Source organism: Notolepis coatsorum (assembly GCF_963971535.1).
Source record: "Notolepis coatsorum genome assembly, chromosome: 5".
NCBI lineage: Eukaryota > Metazoa > Chordata > Actinopteri > Aulopiformes > Paralepididae > Notolepis > Notolepis coatsorum.
This window is the reverse complement of record NC_140169.1, coordinates 175,105,725-175,128,438: the sequence shown is the minus strand read 5'-3', so window position 1 is coordinate 175,128,438 and position 22,714 is coordinate 175,105,725. Positions and strand designations below refer to the sequence as shown.

The 22,714-nt window shown below is 41.9% G+C and overlaps 1 protein-coding gene across 2 annotated transcripts in view; it reads left to right on the top strand.

Annotated features, from left to right (window-relative positions):
- epc2 (enhancer of polycomb homolog 2) overlaps nucleotides 1-22,714 on the top strand; it is a 38,281-nt gene that overhangs the window by 4,242 nt on the left and 11,325 nt on the right. For both annotated transcript variants that reach the window (XM_084314742.1, XM_084314741.1), the window contains exons 4-10: nucleotides 1,336-1,542; nucleotides 2,114-2,262; nucleotides 7,403-7,532; nucleotides 7,649-7,870; nucleotides 11,025-11,108; nucleotides 14,509-14,657; nucleotides 15,534-15,853. In XM_084314742.1, the coding sequence (XP_084170868.1) occupies nucleotides 1,336-1,542; nucleotides 2,114-2,262; nucleotides 7,403-7,532; nucleotides 7,649-7,870; nucleotides 11,025-11,108; nucleotides 14,509-14,657; nucleotides 15,534-15,853 (1,261 nt within the window). The remainder of the gene's footprint in view (nucleotides 1-1,335; nucleotides 1,543-2,113; nucleotides 2,263-7,402; nucleotides 7,533-7,648; nucleotides 7,871-11,024; nucleotides 11,109-14,508; nucleotides 14,658-15,533; nucleotides 15,854-22,714) is intronic.

The window sequence follows — 22,714 nt, the reverse complement described above, 5'->3', positions numbered from 1 at the left end:
GAAAAAGGGTAACCACTGCGCTCAGACAGGTGCGTAGTCCAACATTAATTAAGTTACAACGCGTTTTCAGCCATCCGGCATGGCTGAAAACGCTTTGTGCGCTATACAACTTGTGCATATAAAAATAAAAACAACGATTTTCCTCGAGTGCGGTCCCTACTCCATTTTTTGTAACATTGTGATTGATTGAACATTTTATTAACAGATTGCAGAATGGGTACAATACAGTACGGCTCAATACACACAATTGTTAAGGGGATGCAGACCAGAGAAAGACTTTCGTCTTGTTTACATCAGGGTCCCCCATTTTCAATTCATCATAACATATATGACATACATACATGACATACAGATAGACAGTACTGCTACATCTATACATTTATGACATACCAGATTTACAAATACAGTACTGTTTGTGATACAAAAAGAGTCTAAAAAAGAGTATATACATTTGACGTAGAAACTCTACATTGGAGGAGGTTGGGTGGGGGGGGGGGGTGTTGGGTAGGTGGGGTGGGAGGGGAGAAACTGTACATTGGAGGTGGGTGGGGGGAAACTGTACAACTGTACAAGCAAAACTGTATATTGGAATATCGACGAAACCTTACTTGGTCCCAAGAAGAGGGTCTTGTGTGTTATTGGTTATTGGGTTAGGACATTCACTGTACATTGGAGGGGGTTGGGTTAGGACATTTACAGGGGCCAGTTTCGAATTGCAGTCTCTCGTAGGTGCTCTTTGAGTGGTTTTGAAAGTGGGTAGTGATTCACATTCCTTTACAGCTTTGTAGCATAGGGTGTAATGACATTGGATGCACAATATATCGGTGACCATATCAGTATTTTGAAACATTGCTATCAGTCTGATCATGAGCAAATCTGGGCAGGTGTATATCTGCAAACACTGGCTGGGCATAGTAATTTTTTTATTGATTGCATCAGTCCGATGAGCAAAACTGGGCTGCTGATGTGAGCAACTGATGATGATTTCTGTCTAGCTGTTGTTGTGTGCATGTGTTTTCTTTTGCCATGCAGAGTTTGTATGTAACGCAATGTTACTTGCGTGTGACAATGAAAATGCACAGGATTGTGTAACACTGTTTCAGTATGTACAAAAATAGTGTGTAAAAAATTTGATTATCATAGAAATTTGTTTTATTTATACAAATCGCATCGACATCTGTAATATCGGTTATCGGCCATAACAGAAATGTTAATATCGGTATATCGACTAGAATGTTCATGCCGATGCAACCCTAGTAATGATCTCTTATTGTCGCCACCGTTGGATAATCGCCTTCTCTCCGTGCCCTCACTCTCTCCCCCCGCCGCTTTCAGCTGGTCTCTCTTCCGGAGGCCAAGCTTCTGCTGAACGAGGACGACTACCTCCTCAAGTCGGTGTACGACTACTGGGTGAGGAAGAGGAAGAGCTGCCAGTGGCCGTCGCTCACCTCGCAGATCAAACAGGAGAAGAGGGACGGCTCCACCAACAGCGACGCCTACGTGGCTTTCAGGCGCCGCACAGAGAAAATGCAGACAAGGAAGGTAAAGATTGTTCAGCGGCTTTTTATTTTATAATAAAAAAACACAATATTTGTGCCCTAGTGATGAGGGATAAGCGCTCAATGAAGAAACCCAATCCCTATGCCAAACATCTATGCTACTCATAGTGGTAAAAAATAAAAAAGATTGTGTGTGCGTGGGGGGGGGGGGGGGGGGGGGTGCAAACTCGGTTTAGGGTAAGGGGTGTAGGGAATAGTATATAAACCCGGTTTAGGGTAAGGGGTGCAGGAGGTACTGGTTCAGATGTGAGCTCCAGGTATTGATGTATGGCAAGCTGATAAATTACCTTGTCTTCTTACATTCAAGTATATATTTTTATGTTTGTTCCCTTCTTTTTTTTTCATTTTGGGTTGGTATTATTATCATTATTATTTCTATTTCGTTTTTTTGTAGCTATATGCCAATCATATTCAGCTGAAGTACAGTGTCATTTGGTTCTCTCCAGGCATTATGACGAGAGCCTGGCTTGCCTCCCATTAGCAGAGAGGTGCTTTCAGTCGAGAGGTTTTCAGTTGTTTCCCCCCCCCCCACCTTTTTCGTCTTATTAACCCAGAACCGTAAGAATGATGAGACGTCGTACGAGAAGATGCTGAAGCTGAGGCGGGAGTTCAGCCGAACGGTCACCATCCTGGAGATGATCAAGAGGAGGGAGAAGTCCAAGCGGGAGACGTTGCATCTCACCCTGGAGGTGGTGGAGAAGAGGTAACGTAGCTAGGAGACGTTGCATCTCACCCTGGAGGTGGTGGAGGAGAGGTAACGTAGCTACTACAGGGTGTCCGCGGATCCTTAAAAAGTCTTAAAAGGTCTTAAATTTGTTTATCAATAATTAAGGCCTTAGTTTGTCTTAAATCCATTTTCAGAGGTCTTAAAAATGCCATAGAAAGGAAAGATAAAATGCCATGTCATCTTATGTTTTATTATGAAATCTGGGGGAAAACGGTTAACGGGAGATAAAGTTTGACTTTTCATTGACCGTGTTGTAGAATCACGCAGACCGGAATGGGGCGGAACCAACACAACTCCTTGTGTAATGTGTTGGCCGGGGAACCAACGGAGTATAGCTAACGTTAGCAAGGCGAAGCGATAACGCTAACGTTACGTTTAGTTTAGTTTAGCATTTGCACTCGTTAATATGGGAAAGTGCCAATTTAACGAGAACTGGCTCGACAATCCACTGTTTGCGCGATGGTTGGTCCCAGTCAAAGACCATTACAAGCCCCGCTGCAACAAAAAAAAGAGCAGTCGCGTCGCACATGCTGAGCGCTCTGCAAAAACCGCCTGCAAACTACTATTTCGCATTTATTTTCGGCCCCTGCCTCCACACCAGCTGCGCCATCTCAGGTAGGACTATAACATCTGCACCAACAGAAGTCCGGATAACATTCGGCTCCACGCCAAAGCTTGAAGCTGAGGTCTTAACTTGAAAATAATCTATTCACGGATGTAAACAAGGACACGTTTGTGTTTATGTTTGATGAGAGCTTCACCCACTATGTATTTCTTCCTCCCACCCACCCCCTCCTAATGACGTACAGTATCCTCCCATGTATGTTAGGATCTATGGGTAACAGTACTGTATATTTGCATATCGTATATGTCACAAATGTAACGGTACAGTACTATATACCTGTATGTCCCTATGCCATAAATGTCATGTATGTTGAGTGTCATAAATGTCTATATGAATTGAAAATGGGGGACCCTGATGTAAAGAAGACAAACGTCTTTCTCTGGTCTGCATCCCCTTAACAATTGTGTGTATTGAGCCGTACTGTATTGTACCCATTCTGCAATCTGTTAAACAAAGTATTCATTCATTCAACCAAAACCACAAAAACAAAACAACTGGATGAATGAATGAAAACTTTATTTAACAGATTGCAGAATGGGTACAATACAGTACGGCTCAATACACACAATTGTTAAGGGGATGCAGACCAGAGAAAGACGTGTGTCTTGTTTACATCAGGGTCCCCCATTTTCAATTATAGTGACATGACATTTATGACATACTCAACATACATGACATCATGACATTAATGGCATAGGGACATACATGACATGGGGTTTGGACATTTACGGTGCCCAGTTTCTAATTGCAGCCTCCCGTAGGTGCTCTTTAAGAGCGGTTTTGAATGTGGGCAGGGGTAAAGTGGGTTTTAGGAGTGAGGTTAAGCAGTAGTCTGACCAGTTTGTTTTGTGATGTTTGTAATCTTGTTTTTAGGGCCTTTGAGGTGCTTTGGTACCATGAGGTGCAAGCATAGTCGTAGTACCCTTGAATGAGTGCTCCTGTTAGTCTTCGGGGTATTCTTGTTTACCAGAGAGGAGATCCGGCACAAGAATCTAGTTTGTTGGTTGACTTTTTTGATACCCTGGGGAGGGTGGTAATAGTTATGTGTTCTGACAGTGGCTGCTTGGCCCCTGGTATATTTTGTATAGCTATATTTGCTATTTATGTTTGGTCACCCCTTTGTTGAAATTCATCCAATCCAGTTACTCCTTTAAGTTCAAGATTATTATTTTTTTTTTTAAACTTTGACCAGTCAGCTGGTTCTTTTTTTTTTTAGCGTTTATCGCTTTTTCGTCGCATTCATACTTGGTCAAGTTCGACCGACAGAAGCAGGCTGAAAGGGTTCAGATGGGGGGAAAGACACTCTGGGAAAGGCACGGCTGCCGTCCGGGATTCGAACTCGCTCAGCCCCAGATCCGTGACGAGCGCGGTTGTCCACGGCGCTGAAATAGCACTCGCGGTACGTGGTGAGCTACTGGAGCTCCCCTAAGTTCAAGATTTTTAAGTTTCCAAGTTATGTTTTAATAAACATCTTTGGACCAATGTGTCCCTAAACTTAAACTAATTGGTGTCGTTGCATGATTTTTGTTATTGTGAAATTGGTATTAAATTTAATTCTGAGTGGCATTAAAAAGTCTTAAAAAGCATTAAATCTGACTGGGCTAAACCTGCAGATACCCTGTACTAGCTAGGAGACGTTGCATCTCACCCTGGAGGTGGTGGAGGAGAGGTAACGTAGCTAGGAGACGTTGCATCTCACCCTGGAGGTGGTGGAGGAGAGGTAACGTAGCTAGGAGACGTTGCATCTCACCCTGGAGGTGGTGGAGGAGAGGTAACGTAGCTAGGAGACGTTGCATCTCACCCTGGAGGTGGTGGAGACGGGGTAACATAGCTGGGAGACGGTGCATCTCACCCTGGAGGTGGTGGAGGAGAGGTAATGTAGCTAGGAGACGTTGCATCTCACCCTGGAGGTGGTGGAGACGGGGTAACGTAGCTGGGAGACGGTGCATCTCACCCTGGAGGTGGTGGAGGAGAGGTAATGTAGCTGGGAGACGTTGCATCTCACCCTGGAGGTGGTGGAGAAGAGGTAATGTAGCTGGGAGACAGTGCATCTCACCCTGGAGGTGGTGGAGGAGAGGTAACGTAGCTAGGGCATAAAAGAAAATATTGTTTGGTAAGGTTCCTGTTGGTTGTCAGTTAAGGCCATGGGTAGGTAGGGAATTTATTTTATTTTATTATTATTTTTTCCCACTGCGACTATGGATAGGGAATTTCTTTATTTAATTAAAATTTTCACAACAACATGTCCATGTACTCTGCCAGCATGTTTAATATCCATAATACTAAAGATTTGACTAAGATTTTTATGAAACTTTATTGTAATTATTATTTTTTTTATTTTTATTTTTTTAACATAAAATAAATTGGGTCGCACCTAAATCGGCAGGGACGGTCGGCAACCGGAACCAAACCATTATTTTTGTTAGGCCCTATGACAAATAAGACGGTTCAATTACTTTATCTAAATCCAATCAATATTCCTAATGCCGTTTCAATGTAAGGTTATAAAAATGAACATATAAACATTCATATAATAATACAATAACCTAAATATACAGCTAAGCCCCATTGTATTCTGAAATGTAGACTTTAACAGTGTAGGCAACTAAGCCAATAGAAATAAGGTATAACTCATGAGTGCTTTGGCTCCTATAGGAGTCCTTGAGCTTTTAGTTTGTTTTAGTATTACGCTACATTTAATAATGTCATTTATCAGCTATCTGTGATATGAGTGCAGATGTTTCTGCACTCCCTGCAAGAAGAATCACAGATTAGTTGTTTCTCATGAGTGGGATTCATCCAAAAACTGAGATAAGAGTGTTCTTCATTACTGGAAGAGATTCACTCGGAGGCGCTTTAACAATGGATCACTAGAAGGCTTGTTTTGATTGATCGCAAGACTACACTGTAAAAAAACAACAATAATAAGTTACCAGAACTTAAAAATATTGAGTTCAGTTACTGTGCATTAAGGTTTTCAGTTTTCAATCCATAATAAGTTAACAGAAAAACAAGTACACAACCACATTATTTCAACCTAATAAAACTATGTTTATTGTCATTGTTTTAAGAACACAAGTTGACTTGGTAATACTCACATTTTGAGTAAAAAAATTGCTTTTAACATGTGCAATGTTCAATGAAATAGAAAAATAAATAATACAATTTGTTGATTAATCCCACTGGTCACAATGGTGACCGTAATAATGTTTTTGTTATAAGGCTCTGCAAATGTTACTGAATGATGTAGCAATGTATTTCCAGCTAAATTGAAATTATAAACAAATAAAGGGTCTCAATTAAATATGTGGTAGTAAAAAGAACCTGTGGGAGGATTTCAACAAGATAAATGCGACAACAGTGCAAAATATTTCACTATAATATTTAAAATAAAAAAATGTATATGCTGCCCCCTGTGCCTATGCAGGCACGCGTGCCTAGGGTTGCCTACCCCTGCTCTAGACCGTATTTTTGTATGAATGTGTGAATGAAAAAGTAAAACGTTCCTACATCCTGAACGATAGCTAATCGATGTTGAATGGGCCATAGTAATGTCAATTTAGCAATACAATTTAAAAAGTTATAGCCCTGCAAAGTAGGTGAACATCTCCATAGACAAATAGAGCTGGCAGACTGGCTACAAGGATGGATATAAGCGTGGCAGAGAAAGGGTTAAGGGGATGCAGACCAGAGAAAGACTTTTGTCTTGTTTACATCAGGGTCCCCCATTTTCAATTCATCAAGACATTTATGACATACCGTACATGACATACAGACATACAGTACTGTTTCATCAAGACATTTGTGACATACAAGATATACACAATGTACAGTACTGTTTAAGATAAAGAGATCTTACAAGACAAATATATACATTCGAAGGGGAAGAAACTGTACATTGGAGGGGGTTGGGTGGGGGGGGCGGGGGGGGTTTGGACATTTACCGGGGCCAGTTTCTAATTGCAGCCACCCATAGGTGCTCTTTGAGAGCGGTAAAGTTTATTCTTATCTTATCTTCTTTTATCTTTACGAGTAAGAGTACATGAGTGCCACAGTATGGTATCGAGAATCATAGAAATTAATTGGTATTTGCATTGACTATAAACATTCTGGTTTAGTGACATCGCTCAGGCCTACCTTTGAAGTATCCTTGAAGCACTTGGAAGTGAGCCAGCTTTAATGTTTACCGACCCCCCCCCTCTGGGTGAGTTGTACTGTTGCTTCTGTAGCCCGTCTCCCGCGGTGGGTCTCTGTGGCGTCGCCCAGCAGGGCTTTCTCTTACAGTACACCGCTGACCAGACGTGACTCACGCCGGGTGATTTATTGCTCTTTGTGTTAACAAACAGAGAACACCGTGTCACAGGCCGGGTTCTCCCTCCCAGACGCCGGCGCACACTTCAAATCTGCGTCTCTCGTCTACACACGGGAGAGAAAACGAAACTGCCTGCCCCGTAATTCACCGCTTGCCCGTGTCTGGTGTTTCTCGTATAGGTATCAGATGAGCGACTTCACCGGGGAGATTCTCAGCGAGGTGACGGTCCCCCTGGCGGAGAAGCCCGTGTACACCGCTCCGATAACCCTCACCAACGGGAATCGCCACAAAGCGGAGATCAAAGTCAAGGTACGGCTCTCTTTATCAATGACGGTAGTCTCTTCACATTTGAATATGTTCTTCCTGCTCATCCACTTTATGACTGTTAAACCTCCCCCCCCCCCCCCCCCCCCCCCCCCCCCCAGACACACAAGTCGGGTCCACACACGCACCACATCTCCGTGAAGGACGAGGCACCCTTTGACTTTGTCAGACCAAAGAAGAAGTACACCAAGAGGGACAAGCTGCTGTACCCCCTGCGTCGGCCGGGCCGCCCGCCCAGCCAGTACACCATCAACAAGGCTGACATCAAGCAGTACGACTTCCACAGCTCCGGGGAGGAGGAGGAGGACTTCCAGGTGCCGCCGGTCAGTACCGCTCTCACGTCTTCGGGCCAAGGGTCTCTGTGTACTGGCTTTTAAACTAAGCCCGAGACGATATGCCATTTGGAAGAATCGATATATCTGGTCAGAATTATTGACGATGAATATTTATTTGAAATCTTTATTTCGAACATGTAAATGAATACAAACAAAATAAATAACTAATCAAAACATAACTCAAACAAAATAAATAACTAAACAAAAGCAAAACATAACTCAATTTACATGTTCGAAAAGGAGTAGGAAGAAGTATACACTTATTTAATCCTACCCCTTTTCCACTACTCAAATGAGTGTACTAATTTAAAACATTTAAAAAAAATATATATATAAAATATATATTTTATTTCTTTCGTGTTTTACATATATAGTTTTAGTTTTTTTGTTTTGCATATATTATATGCAAAACAAAAAAAAAACTATATCTGTAAAACATGAAAGAAATCAAATAAAAATGTAAACACCCGTGAATATCAAGTCCTTTCCTCATCCCTGTATCCTCGTGATGAACATCATTTCCTTATACATCAGTTTGAATTGTCTCATGTTTGGACATTGCTTTAGCACCACATTCTGACTGTTCCACAGTTTCACTCCACATATTGAGATGCCGTGTCTTCTCATGGTAGTGCGTACATTAAGAACTTTTAAATTGAGTTCTCCCCTCAGATTATAACCCCCCTCCCTATCAAAGAACAGTTCTTGAATGTTTCCTGGAAGTACATGACCTTTTGCTTTATACATTAATTGTGCCGTTTTAAATTCCACAAGATCATTTAACTTTAACTTTTTAACACATTTATGTTTATTTTGCAGCAATTCTTTGTCGTTGCTGCCATCTTTAGTGTTACAGATTTCCCCATTCAAAACTACCACAGTGATCCTTCTCGTTTTATGGTGGTCGCTGGATGTGATGGAGGAGTGCACTGCATATTGAATGCAGAGTTGCAATTCAAATGAATTTACACGAAATGTGGATGTAGTAACTAAAACATGCCACAAGATCTAGTATTTTAGTATAAAGTATTAAAAAAAAGAAAGTGTGACGCCACTTATCCATATCACGCAGTTATCGGTAATTATCGATATATCGATGAGTGGTCTCAGCTAGGCTTGGGCGGTATGACGGTATTATGGTATACCAGGGTATTTCGAGATCCCGCCGGTATGATTCTCAATACCGTGACATCACAGACTGCTATTACACTGACACGGAGTTGATTGTAGTGCACAGCATGCGCCAGCAGAGCGTTACGTGGCTATCGTTCTGGGACTGGGAGCTAACGTTATAGTAGTACCTGGATGGTGCGGGGTAACTGGCTACCGTTCTGGGACTTAACGTAATAGTAGTACCTGGATGGTGCGGGGTAACTGGCTACCGTTCCGGGAGCTCACGTTGATACCTGGATGGTGCGGGGTAACTAGCTACCGTCCCAGGAGCTAACGTTGATACCTGGATGGTGCTAACTAACTAGCTACCGTCCCGGGAGCTCCCGTTGATACCTGGATGGTGCTAACTAACTAGCTACCGTCCCGGGAGCTCACGTTGATACCTGGATGGTGCTAACTAACTAGCTACCGTCCCGGGAGCTCACGTTGATACCTGGATGGTGCTAGCTAACTAGCTACCGTCCCGGGAGCTCACGTTGATACCTGGATGGTGCTAACTAACTAGCTACCGTCCCGGGAGCTCACGTTGATACTTGGATGGTGCTAACTAACTAGCTACCGTCCCGGGAGCTCACGTTGATACCTGGATGGTGCTAACTAACTAGCTACCGTCCCGGGAGCTCACGTTGATACCTGGATGGTGCTAACTAACTAGCTACCGTCTTAGGAGCTCACGTTGATACCTGGATGGTGCTAACTAACTAGCTACCGTCCCGGGAGCTCACGTTGATACCTACTAACTGGCTACCGTTCTGTGATTTGTTTACTTCGAGGTTGAAGAAAGTGCACTTTCAGGTTGACAGAACGGCCCTAATCTCAACGTGTTTCAATATAAGTGTTATGTATGGTGATAACGAGTATATTGTTAGCTCCGCCCCCCCCCCCGCTGATGAAAATGAAAGTCATACCGTCATATACCGTATACCGGGGTATTATGTCAGCAAAGTATGGCGGTATGAAAAAAATTATACCTCCCAAGCCTAGCCTTTTTTAAACATGCATACATGTAGACAAGCGGCTGCACTGTGAACGGCGTTGTTCACATACTTGCCTGCGTATGTTTTGCGTTGTACCTCGAGGATTGAAAAGTCCATCAGAGCCGAATCCGCCCTGGCCGACGCAAAGAATTTGATAGAAATGGTAAATAACGGTGCATTTATAGAACTCTTTTATCCAAAGCACTTTACAATTTCTGTTCCTCACATTCACCCATTCATTCACACACAGACGGCGGAGGCGACCATGCAAGGTGCCAACCTGCTCACCGGGGTTAGGGGTTAAGTGTCTTGCTCAAGGACACTTCGCCACACTGACCCCACAGACGCACTTCATTGCATCTTTCGGACACATAGCGTTCACTTCTGAGGACGTGCACAAAGTACACTCCAGAGGAACGCAGCATACGACAGTGGCTCAGGAGGTAGAGCAGTCGTCTGGCAATCTGGAGGTTCTCGGTTCGATTCCCGCTCCTCCCGGGCAGCGTGTCGATGTGTCCTTGAGCAAGACACTTAACCCCTAATTGCTCCCGATGAGCAGGTTGGCGTCTTGCATGGTTGCCTCCGCCGTCGGTGTGTGAATGTGTGAGTGAATGGGTCAAATGTGAGTACTGGTAATAAATTGTAAAGCGCTTTGCATAAAAGCACTGTAAAAAAAAAAACAGCCATTTACCATACACGGCTCCGCCCTCTTGCACACACGGCTCCGCCCTCTTGCACACACAAATGCATATTTAAAAGCAAGTATACCGAGACCATAACATGGCCCCAAAGGTTGTATTATAGGAGTGGGATTCTTTCACTGGTTGCAGTTCATAAGTGGCTTGAAGTCACACAACCATTTGAATTGCATTCAGTCCCAATTACACACCCGTGATACTAGGTGATAACGGGGCATAGAGCTCAACCACGTGCAGCCTGCTATGGGGCTTTAGTGTGCTGGAGTAATGTTGCCTTTCTAACTTTCCCTGCAGTCTCCGCCATCAGAGCCCGATGAGGAGAACGATCCAGACGGTGTGTTTGCCTTCAGAAGGATAGCTGGCTGTCAATACCTCACTGTAAGTCTCCTCAACAGAGGGCTGTTTTCCTGTGGGAAAACTATGATTTTGTCTGAATCATAGGATACTGACCAACCATATAAACTCTCATTGGTTCACTATTTCTGTTTTTCTAACCTTCCGCTCGGTGCTTTTTACCGTTTTTACGAAAATCCCTGTCGCTCACATCCGACAACAACCCGCTCGCCTTCCAGCTAGCAAGCTACACTCGTGTGATGTGCAACACAATTTTTGCAAGGTGGATTTTCTTTTCTCTCCCAATTCTGATTGATTGGAGAAATACAAACAACACAGTGTGCAATGATAACGAGTTGGGCCAGACCCTTTGCTTGCACAGCACTAAAACGTAGTGTGTGAAGGTCTGGCGATGTGAGACTAGGTTATTATTACCAAACTGTGTTAAAGTGCTGAAGTACAACCTTTGTGAAATGTCCAGCCGGCCGTTACAGTTGACCACTAGAATATCAGTGGTGTCCCAGAAGCACCTCTTCTTAAGACCCATCATCTACAACACTGGTTCTCAACCTTCCTCATATTGCAACTAGGGGTGTGGACATGTCTCGATTCTAAGATGCATCGCGATGCGGAGGTGGAAGATTCAGCATTGATGCAGTGACGGAACATAATCTATTACATTTATAAAAAAATATATAATAATAATAATCGCGCTTTGGGATTTGCTCCACAACTATAAAGCGCCCTACAAATCAAAAATATATTATTATTATTATTATTTTATTATTAAAGCTAGTGCTCTGGTCATGCATCCACTCAACTCATAGAAAATACAGCATCAGGCTATTCTAAAAGTATTGATACTGATACTAATAAAAAGAGTATTGAACCGTTTTTAACAGCTGGGTCGAGATACCTTTCTAGTATCTGTATCATGCAACACTGGCGTCAGTGGTTCAGGAGGTAGAGCAGTCGTCTGGCAATCCGGAGGTTCCCAGTTCGATTTCCGCTCCTCCCGGGCAGTGTGTTGATGTGTCCTTGAGCAAGATTGGTTGGCGTCTTGCATGGTTGCCTCTGCCGTCGGTGTGTGAATGTGTAAAAAATGTGTGAGTAACAAATTGTAAAGCGCTTTGGATAAAAGCCCTATATAAAAAAGCAGCCATTTACTAGTAAAGACATTTATTTTGACATTCTGATTTAAGAACTTTCTAAATAAAAGTAAATGTATCTGACTGCTTGTATTAATTGATGAAAAAGTAGCCATGTGCAGTAATATAGATTATAAAATTGAGGATGTAATATATTATTGAGCTGCATCGTAGAATCGAATCGCGGACAGCTGAATCGTAATTGAATCGTGAGGCCAGTGAAGATTCACAGCTCTAATTGCAACACACTTGCATGAGACAACATTTCCAAGCCACACCGACTATATCATTATCGATTGCCCAGAAATGTCACGTGGCTTGGTATGATCAAAAGGAAATGGCAACGTACTAAAACCACTGCTAGCAAATTGCATGAAGTTTCATGAGAGGAAAGAATGAGTAGGTTTATTCCAGTGCATAATATTGACATTAATATAATATCTTTGGTTGATTTTGAACAGCTGTTTTTCAGTACAATTGAAGGTAGTCCGACTCCCATCATGTCCACTTCAGAGTTCTTGTGTTTCCTGGAAATCTGGGCATTTAAAGACCATTTTCCTCATCATGGAATACACACAATATACTATAAAAACTTTATGGAAAACATTGGATGGGCCTTAGAGATGAGTCCTCCTTTCTAAAGTCACCCAGAAATGACACATTAGAAGTTTTTATTAAATCTTTTTAAATGTAATGATCTTCACCTGTTTGGTCTCTAGCTATAAAAAGGGCTGTCAGTTTATCGCGTTAATTAGATTAATTAATTACACAGCAAATTATCGCGTTATGAAAATTAACTCAAAATTAATTACATTTATTTTTTTGTATACTTTTTTTTTTTAATTTTTTTTGTATCTCATTCATTCCAGGAGAATGTAGAATACACATTTACAGACTTTCTTTTAATATGGTCCATTTGCATGTTCTTGGTATCTGATTCTAGGGACATCTATGAATCTCAGGGAATGTATTCCCAGTGTCAGAAATACTGTGGGCTAGATTCACAAAGAATGGATTGCACGGTGCAAGTTGCACCCTTACTTACAATTCATTATGAATTGAAAATGGGGGACCCTGATGTAAACAAGACGAAAGTCTTTCTCTGGTCTGCATCCCCTTAACAATTGTGTGTATTGAGCCGTCCTGTATTTACCCATTCTGCAATCTGTTAATAACATTTTCATTCAATCAATCTGCGCTGTGATTGATTGAATGAAAATCTTATTTTGAGTCAATTGTAATGAACCAAATGAGAATATCAATACATACATTTATCTTTGACTGTGAATAACACCATGCTCAAATTGACCAGACCTGAAAAATCTAAGCAAATTAATAGATGGAAGATGATTAAACAGAAGATTTTGTAGATACAGTACTGAATTCTGCCATCTGGACACATGCAATTTGAAATATGATTATAGAATATAGAATATCAGGCATAAAATGGTTATGCGATTAAAATGCGATTAATTAGATTAATTAATTACAAATCCTGTAATGAATTAGATGAATCTTTTTAATCGCCTGACAGCACTATATAAAATATATACAAAATATTTATAGTAGCTAAATCATATAGCATCATAACCTTTTGTAATTAATACATTATTAATCGATTATTCGATTTAAAAAAAAAACCTTAACACAAACAGAAATCTGATTCAACTTGTCACTCTGTTGAATTGCTACTATGAAATACTTTGGAGATTGAGTCTGCTATATCCTTGAGCATTTTGATTGTCGTCCCTGGAAATGTATTTCCTGATTTCCTGAAGTCAAGTGACAATGCAGTAGGGCTGACCTTCAATTTTTTTTTGGAATTCGAAGCTTCGGGGCCGAGAACAAATTACAATAAATTTTTTATTTTTTTTTTTAATGTTGTGGGAATTGTACAGCACTTTGTTCAACGTTGCCAGTGCTGTAAAGTTTAAACCTTTTAAAATCTTAGACAAACTAAACACTTTGCTTTCATGAAATATTGTAAGCCGTCATTTGAGGCTTCATAAAGCAGCACAATGAACACAAATCTGTCGGTGCCAAGTCCGACCTCATCTTAAATAACAAACAGCATTGCTTGTTGTAGTTAACAAAGAGAGGCAGAGTTGATTTTGCACAAAAAAAGAAAAAAGAAATTCATACGGTATACATACCGGTATATTTCTTTTTTTAATAATCGAATTTTATTTTCATATTCGAATCCCATGCCCATCGAACGAAGCTTCGAAGTATTTAAGACAGCCCTACGATGTAGCAACGGGGTGTGTTTGGCTAATGGTTCATGTGGTCCCGCACAGCCCCGTGTGGACCAGTGTGCCGGGGTCCTTTGGGACCATCCAGAACTGGCAGGGATGGAGGCTTTACGCCACCGACACTCCCTCACCGCACTGTCTCTCCCCCCGCGCTGCGTGGGACTGGCACGCCGCAGGGTTGGTCGCGGTGGCAGGTGAGATATACGTTGGTTCACATTCAGTTAATCAGTGAATTTTCTAAGTCGGATGTTTGGATACATGAGGTTCTTCTGTATTGTGTAGTGATGCACCAATGTGAAAATTGTGGCCGATAACCGATATTAATATTGCTGTTCTGGCCGATAGCGATATTTACCGATGTCGATATCTCTGTATAGAGAAAACTTTTTTCTGATAATCAAATAAAGAGCTATTTTCCAAAATGCATTTTTTTTCTTTTTCTTTTTCTTTTTACTTTTGTAACTTATTTTCAGAAATTTTTGTATTTTATAATTTTTTATAATTTTTTAAACAAACACATAAACAAACATGACAACACACGATAAGATATACAAGCATTAGTTGACAGTGCACATCCAATGAAATCACCATTTAGTTAATTGTCTTATACAGGATATACCCTAATACCTGTTATCTAAAAACCTATACACATATGCTCTAGCTCGTACCGATTTACCGATGTCTGTATAGAGAACACTTTTTTATGATAATCAAATAAAGAGCTATTTTCCAAAATGCATTTTTTTTCTTTTTCTTTTTTTTTCTTTTTTTTACTTTTGTAACTTATTTTCAGAAATGACAGATATTTTGAAACTATTTAAGGCCAAAACATGTAAAAAAGAAAAAAAAAACGATTACATTTATTTTATTTTTTTATTTTATTTTTTTAATATCGGCCCATATCGGCCCTATCTTGATATCGGACCGATACCGATGTGTAAAAAAACTGCCATATCGGCCGATATTATATCGGCGGCCGATATTATATCGGCGGCCGATATTATATCGGCGGCCGATATATCGTGCATCACTAGTATTGTGACTCTCTCTCTCTCTCTGTCTTTGTTCAGGGTCATACTGGACCGGGCCTCCTCCGCTCTCGACGGTGTGCTGAAGCAGCTGGACCCAGATGTCTTCACCTCCCCTCTACCCAGGACGTTGTCCTCCTCCCTCCCAGACTCGCCCCGCAGAGCTCCCGGCTCCGGCGTGTCCAGCGCCGCGGCTTCCTCCCTGGTGGAGATCCTAAGCAACATTCAGGCCCTGCGGTGGCGCTGCTTCAGGCCGCAGCCCCCTCAGGAGCGGGGCGGCGGGGACGGCAGGACAGGGAGGCCGTGTCCGGACAGCAGGCTGACGGGGGGTCCGTCGCTGAGCACCAAGAAGAGCGCCGCAGGTGAGCGGACGTGTGGTAGTGGTGCCGGGTCGTCCTGGTTGCGTCTAGTTTTTTACCAACCCAGTTCCGCGTTCTGCGATCTGATTGGCCACTGACGTTTCTGGTCGTGTGACATGTGCGGTCAATCGTGTGATGCCTGTTTCTACACCGGTTAAGCTTAGGCACTCTTTCGAAGTTGGTTAAGGTTAGAGTTTGTCTTCGAGCATGGCGATAGAACACCAGCCCTGATTCCAAACTCTAACCTTAACCAACTTCGAAAGAGTTGCCTAAGCTTAACCAGTGATAAACTAGGCGTTTGCACGCTGTTCGAGGCGGAAATGGGCAAAGACACAGGCGTCACGCGATTGGGCGCACATGTCACATGACCAGAAACGTCAGTGGCCAATCAGATCGCACCAGAAACGTCAGTAGCCAATCAGATCGCAGAACGCGGAACTGGTTGGTAAAAAACTAGACACGTCCTGGTTTGAAACCGGAGCGGACGGTGGTTTGAAGCTAACTGTGTCGCGATGTCACCAGAAGAAGACACCAGAAATGGGTGCAGTGTTTCCTCTAGACTTTATTTCAGGCTGGATGGTACAGTGTTTCCTCTAGACTTTATTTCAGGAGGGATGGTACAGTGTTTCCTCTAGACTTTATTTCAGGAGGGATGGTACAGTGTTTCCTCTAGACTTTATTTCAGGCGGGATGCTACAGTGTTTCCCCTAGACTTTATTTCAGGCGGGATGGTACAGTGTTTCCTCTAGACTTTATTTCAGGCTGGATGGTACAGTGTTTCCTCTAGACTTTATTTCAGGCTCGATGGTACAGTGTTTCCTCTAGACTTTATTTCAGGCTGGATGGTACAGTGTTTCCTCTAGACTTTATTTCAGGCTGGATGGTACAGTGTTTCCTCTAGACTTTATTTCAGGAGGGATGGTACAGTGTTTCCTCTAGACTTTATTTCAGGCTGGATGGTACAGTGTTTCCCCTAGACTTTATTTCAGGCGGGATGCTACAGTGTTTCCCCTAGACTTTATTTCAGGCGGGATGGTACAGTGTTTCCTCTAGACTTTATTTCAGGCTGGATGGTACAGTGTTTCCTCTAGACTTTATTTCAGGCTGGATGGTACAGTGTTTCCTCTAGACTTTATTTCAGGCGGGATGGTACAGTATTTCCTCTAGACTTTATTTCAGGCGGGATGGTACAGTGTTTCCTCTAGACTTTATTTCAGGCTTGATGGTACAGTGTTTCCTCTAGACTTTATTTCAGGCGGGATGGTACAGTGTTTCCTCTAGACTTTATTTCAGGCGGGATGGTACAGTGTTTCCCCTAGACTTTATTTCAGGCGGGATGCTACAGTGTTTCCCCTAGACTTTATTTCAGGCGGGATGGTACAGTGTTTCCTCTAGACTTTATTTCAGGCTGGATGGTACAGTGTTTCCTCTAGACTTTATTTCAGGCTGGATGGTACAGTGTTTCCTCTAGACTTTATTTCAGGCGGGATGGTACAGTATTTCCTCTAGACTTTATTTCAGGCGGGATGGTACAGTGTTTCCTCTAGACTTTATTTCAGGCTTGATGGTACAGTGTTTCCTCTAGACTTTATTTCAGGCGGGATGGTACAGTGTTTCCTCTAGACTTTATTTCAGGCGGGATGGTACAGTGTTTCCCCTAGACTTTATTTCAGGCTGGATGGTACAGTGTTTCCCCTAGACTTTATTTCAGGCTGGATGGTACAGTGTTTCCCCTAGACTTTATTTCAGGCTGGATGGTACAGTGTTTCCTCTAGACTTTATTTCAGGCGGGATGGTACAGTGTTTCCTCTAGACTTTATTTCAGGCCGGATGGTACCAGCGTTTCCGTTAGCCGGTAATTACCGGTATTTGACCGGCAAAATCTGTTGAAGTCCGACATATTTAATCTCTCCGGTCTTAATGTCCGGTGAAAATAATTCCCTGAGTCTAAGCACAATTTGATTATTTGAATTGTATTAAAATAGGCTAAAATTAAATAGCCTATGCGATGAACGAAACAATCATTACATTTGTTTCATCGTTGCTTCACCAAGCAGGTATAATGATGTTGTCAGCGAGAGCTTAGTGCTGGGTTTTGCAAGTGTGTGTGAAGCTGCAGAGCCGGAGCAGCAGCGGCCATTACAGCGGCCATTGCAGTACTCCAATTTAGCCATTGGCAATTCAATGTTGGGTGGGGGGCGCTGCTGTGCGGTCCCCAGATAGAGCCAGAAAAGAGCCAATAACAGCTGAATCTGCTGCTCTGCATCCACATACTCTCGCAAATAAGTCGTTGGGAGGTGGAGAGAGAGTCGTCACGCAAACCCACGATAATGTTGCCGTCTCTCTCTGCCAAATTTCTCAGTTCTTCGCTTGATATAATTAATACAAATGTCCAATATAACGGAATTCGTTAGCTCATAAAAATGTGATTATAACAGACTGCTGTTTATTATTGTCGGGCGACTGCCCACAGACACCTATTTGATTTAAAGTCGGCAGCAGCATGGAGTCTCGGGACTTATTTTATTTGGAATATAATGGCTTTATACGCAAAAGTAGCCTAGTTTTATGTAAAAATATTATAAATCTACATGCCTTGATGATGTAATTATTTTGTTTTGTTGTCATTCTTTTGCCTATCAATTGTTTTTAAGCTCAATAAACTCTGACCGGAATTTCTCTCATTTGACCGGTAGATTGAAATCTACCGGACACTGAGGCCGGCAACAATTTTTTCTAACGGAAACCCTGGATGGTACAGTGTTTCCTCTAGACTTTATTTCAGGCGGGATGGTACAGTGTTTCCCCTAGACTTTATTTCAGGCGGGATGGTACAGTGTTTCCCCTAGACTTTATTTCAGGCTGGATGGTACAGTGTTTCCTCTAGACTTTATTTCAGGAGGGATGGTACAGTGTTTCCTCTAGACTTTATTTCAGGCTGGATGGTACAGTGTTTCCCCTAGACTTTATTTCAGGCGGGATGCTACAGTGTTTCCCCTAGACTTTATTTCAGGCGGGATGGTACAGTGTTTCCTCTAGACTTTATTTCAGGCTGGATGGTACAGTGTTTCCTCTAGACTTTATTTCAGGCTGGATGGTACAGTGTTTCCTCTAGACTTTATTTCAGGCGGGATGGTACAGTATTTCCTCTAGACTTTATTTCAGGCGGGATGGTACAGTGTTTCCTCTAGACTTTATTTCAGGCTTGATGGTACAGTGTTTCCTCTAGACTTTATTTCAGGCGGGATGGTACAGTGTTTCCTCTAGACTTTATTTCAGGCGGGATGGTACAGTGTTTCCCCTAGACTTTATTTCAGGCGGGATGCTACAGTGTTTCCCCTAGACTTTATTTCAGGCGGGATGGTACAGTGTTTCCTCTAGACTTTATTTCAGGCTGGATGGTACAGTGTTTCCTCTAGACTTTATTTCAGGCTGGATGGTACAGTGTTTCCTCTAGACTTTATTTCAGGCGGGATGGTACAGTATTTCCTCTAGACTTTATTTCAGGCGGGATGGTACAGTGTTTCCTCTAGACTTTATTTCAGGCTTGATGGTACAGTGTTTCCTCTAGACTTTATTTCAGGCGGGATGGTACAGTGTTTCCTCTAGACTTTATTTCAGGCGGGATGGTACAGTGTTTCCCCTAGACTTTATTTCAGGCTGGATGGTACAGTGTTTCCCCTAGACTTTATTTCAGGCTGGATGGTACAGTGTTTCCCCTAGACTTTATTTCAGGCTGGATGGTACAGTGTTTCCTCTAGACTTTATTTCAGGCGGGATGGTACAGTGTTTCCTCTAGACTTTATTTCAGGCCGGATGGTACCAGCGTTTCCGTTAGCCGGTAATTACCGGTATTTGACCGGCAAAATCTGTTGAAGTCCGACATATTTAATCTCTCCGGTCTTAATGTCCGGTGAAAATAATTCCCTGAGTCTAAGCACAATTTGATTATTTGAATTGTATTAAAATAGGCTAAAATTAAATAGCCTATGCGATGAACGAAACAATCATTACATTTGTTTCATCGTTGCTTCACCAAGCAGGTATAATGATGTTGTCAGCGAGAGCTTAGTGCTGGGTTTTGCAAGTGTGTGTGAAGCTGCAGAGCCGGAGCAGCAGCGGCCATTACAGCGGCCATTGCAGTACTCCAATTTAGCCATTGGCAATTCAATGTTGGGTGGGGGGCGCTGCTGTGCGGTCCCCAGATAGAGCCAGAAAAGAGCCAATAACAGCTGAATCTGCTGCTCTGCATCCACATACTCTCGCAAATAAGTCGTTGGGAGGTGGAGAGAGAGTCGTCACGCAAACCCACGATAATGTTGCCGTCTCTCTCTGCCAAATTTCTCAGTTCTTCGCTTGATATAATTAATACAAATGTCCAATATAACGGAATTCGTTAGCTCATAAAAATGTGATTATAACAGACTGCTGTTTATTATTGTCGGGCGACTGCCCACAGACACCTATTTGATTTAAAGTCGGCAGCAGCATGGAGTCTCGGGACTTATTTTATTTGGAATATAATGGCTTTATACGCAAAAGTAGCCTAGTTTTATGTAAAAATATTATAAATCTACATGCCTTGATGATGTAATTATTTTGTTTTGTTGTCATTCTTTTGCCTATCAATTGTTTTTAAGCTCAATAAACTCTGACCGGAATTTCTCTCATTTGACCGGTAGATTGAAATCTACCGGACACTGAGGCCGGCAACAATTTTTTCTAACGGAAACCCTGGATGGTACAGTGTTTCCTCTAGACTTTATTTCAGGCGGGATGGTACAGTGTTTCCCCTAGACTTTATTTCAGGCGGGATGGTACAGTGTTTCCCCTAGACTTTATTTCAGGCTGGATGGTACAGTGTTTCCCCTAGACTTTATTTCAGGCTGGATGGTACAGTGTTTCCCCTAGACTTTATTTCAGGCGGGATGGTACAGTGTTTCCCCTAGACTTTATTTCAGGCGGGATGGTACAGTGTTTCCTCTAGACTTTATTTCAGGAGGGATGGTACAGTGTTTCCTCTAGACTTTATTTCAGGCTGGATGGTACAGTGTTTCCCCTAGACTTTATTTCAGGCTGGATGGTACAGTGTTTCCTCTAGACTTTATTTCAGGCTGGATGGTACAGTGTTTCCTCTAGACTTTATTTCAGGCGGGATGGTACAGTGTTTCCTCTAGACTTTATTTCAGGAGGGATGGTACAGTGTTTCCTCTAGACTTTATTTCAGGCTGGATGGTACAGTGTTTCCCCTAGACTTTATTTCAGGCTGGATGGTACAGTGTTTCCTCTAGACTTTATTTCAGGCTGGATGGTACAGTAGGACCCCGAAACATGTCAGATTAAAATAATATTTGTCTATTTACATACATTCAGAAAAACGTGAGATGCTTGTTTTTCCCTGCTCCTCAACCGTAGTAGATTTGTCAACATGGTGCACAACGTATATTTCTATCTATACAAACTATAACTATAAGCTATAACTATAAATATAAACTAGATGGGCAATAAATAAACTGAAACTATGAACTAAACTATATCAACAGTCTCATACATGGACTAGGGATGTCACCGTTTTTTGATTTTGGTGGTACAATTATTGTCTGAGGAAATATCAGTTTCATGGTTTTCTTTACTTCTTCTCAGCCATGATTGTAAAAAAAAAAAAATGTCTCGGAAGGGTTCAGTTGCAAGAACACATGCATGCACACAACATGACACATACTTGCATTTCCCATAATTTGGCATCCACAAAGGCTTGTGTAGTAATTGTGCTTTCCTTCTTTGATGGATTTCATATCCATCTAATACTATGTGGTTTAAAGTAAAGCTACATTTGAAAATCTTAGAAGGTCGGGTTTGTGAAAGCATTCGGTTGACCTGATTGTCAAAAAGAATTGTTGAGCACATTTGTTGCACTTTCCTACATGGACCCTTGTGGCGTCCTATCATGTCGTCGAGATGAATCTCCCCCGGACGGGGAACTCATGCATCAAGCAGTCGTACCAAGATATTAGAGCTGGGCATTACTGACGGGCAGTACTGACGTGATAAATCTCTCACTGTCATGCCCGTGTCTATGATAGGTATGCATTCCTCCAGGACATAAACCTCTTCGTTTAGTGCCCCTTCAGTTCAACTCAATGAAGTACAATCTATCACGTTTGTTGACAGACAAACATTTACAAACATGTTGACAGACAAACATAGACAAACATTTACAAACATGTTGACAGACAAACATTTGCAAACATGTTGACAGACAAACATTTACAAACATGTTGACAGACAAACATTTACAAACATGCTGACAGACAAACATTTACAAACATGTTGACAGACAAACATTTACAAACATGTTGACAAACAAACATTTACAAACATGCTGACAGACAAACATTTACAAACATGTTGACAGACAAACATTTACAAACATGTTGACAGACAAACATTTACAAACATGTTGACAGACAAACATTTACAAACATGTTGACAGACAAACATTTACAAACAATGCTGACAGACAAACATTTACAAACATGTTGACAGACAAACATTTACAAACATGTTGACAAACATTTACAAACATGTTGACAGACAAACATTTACAAACATGTTGACAGACAAACATTTACAAACAATGCTGACAGACAAACATTTACAAACATGTTGACAGACAAACATTTACAAACATGCTGACAGACAAACATTTACAAACATGTTGACAGACAAACATGTACAAACATGCTGACAGACAAACATTTACAAACATGTTGACAGACAAACATTTACAAACATGTTGACAGACAAACATTACAAACATGTTAACAGAGGGCCTCCATGGGGTTTAATGTGGTATTCGTGTGC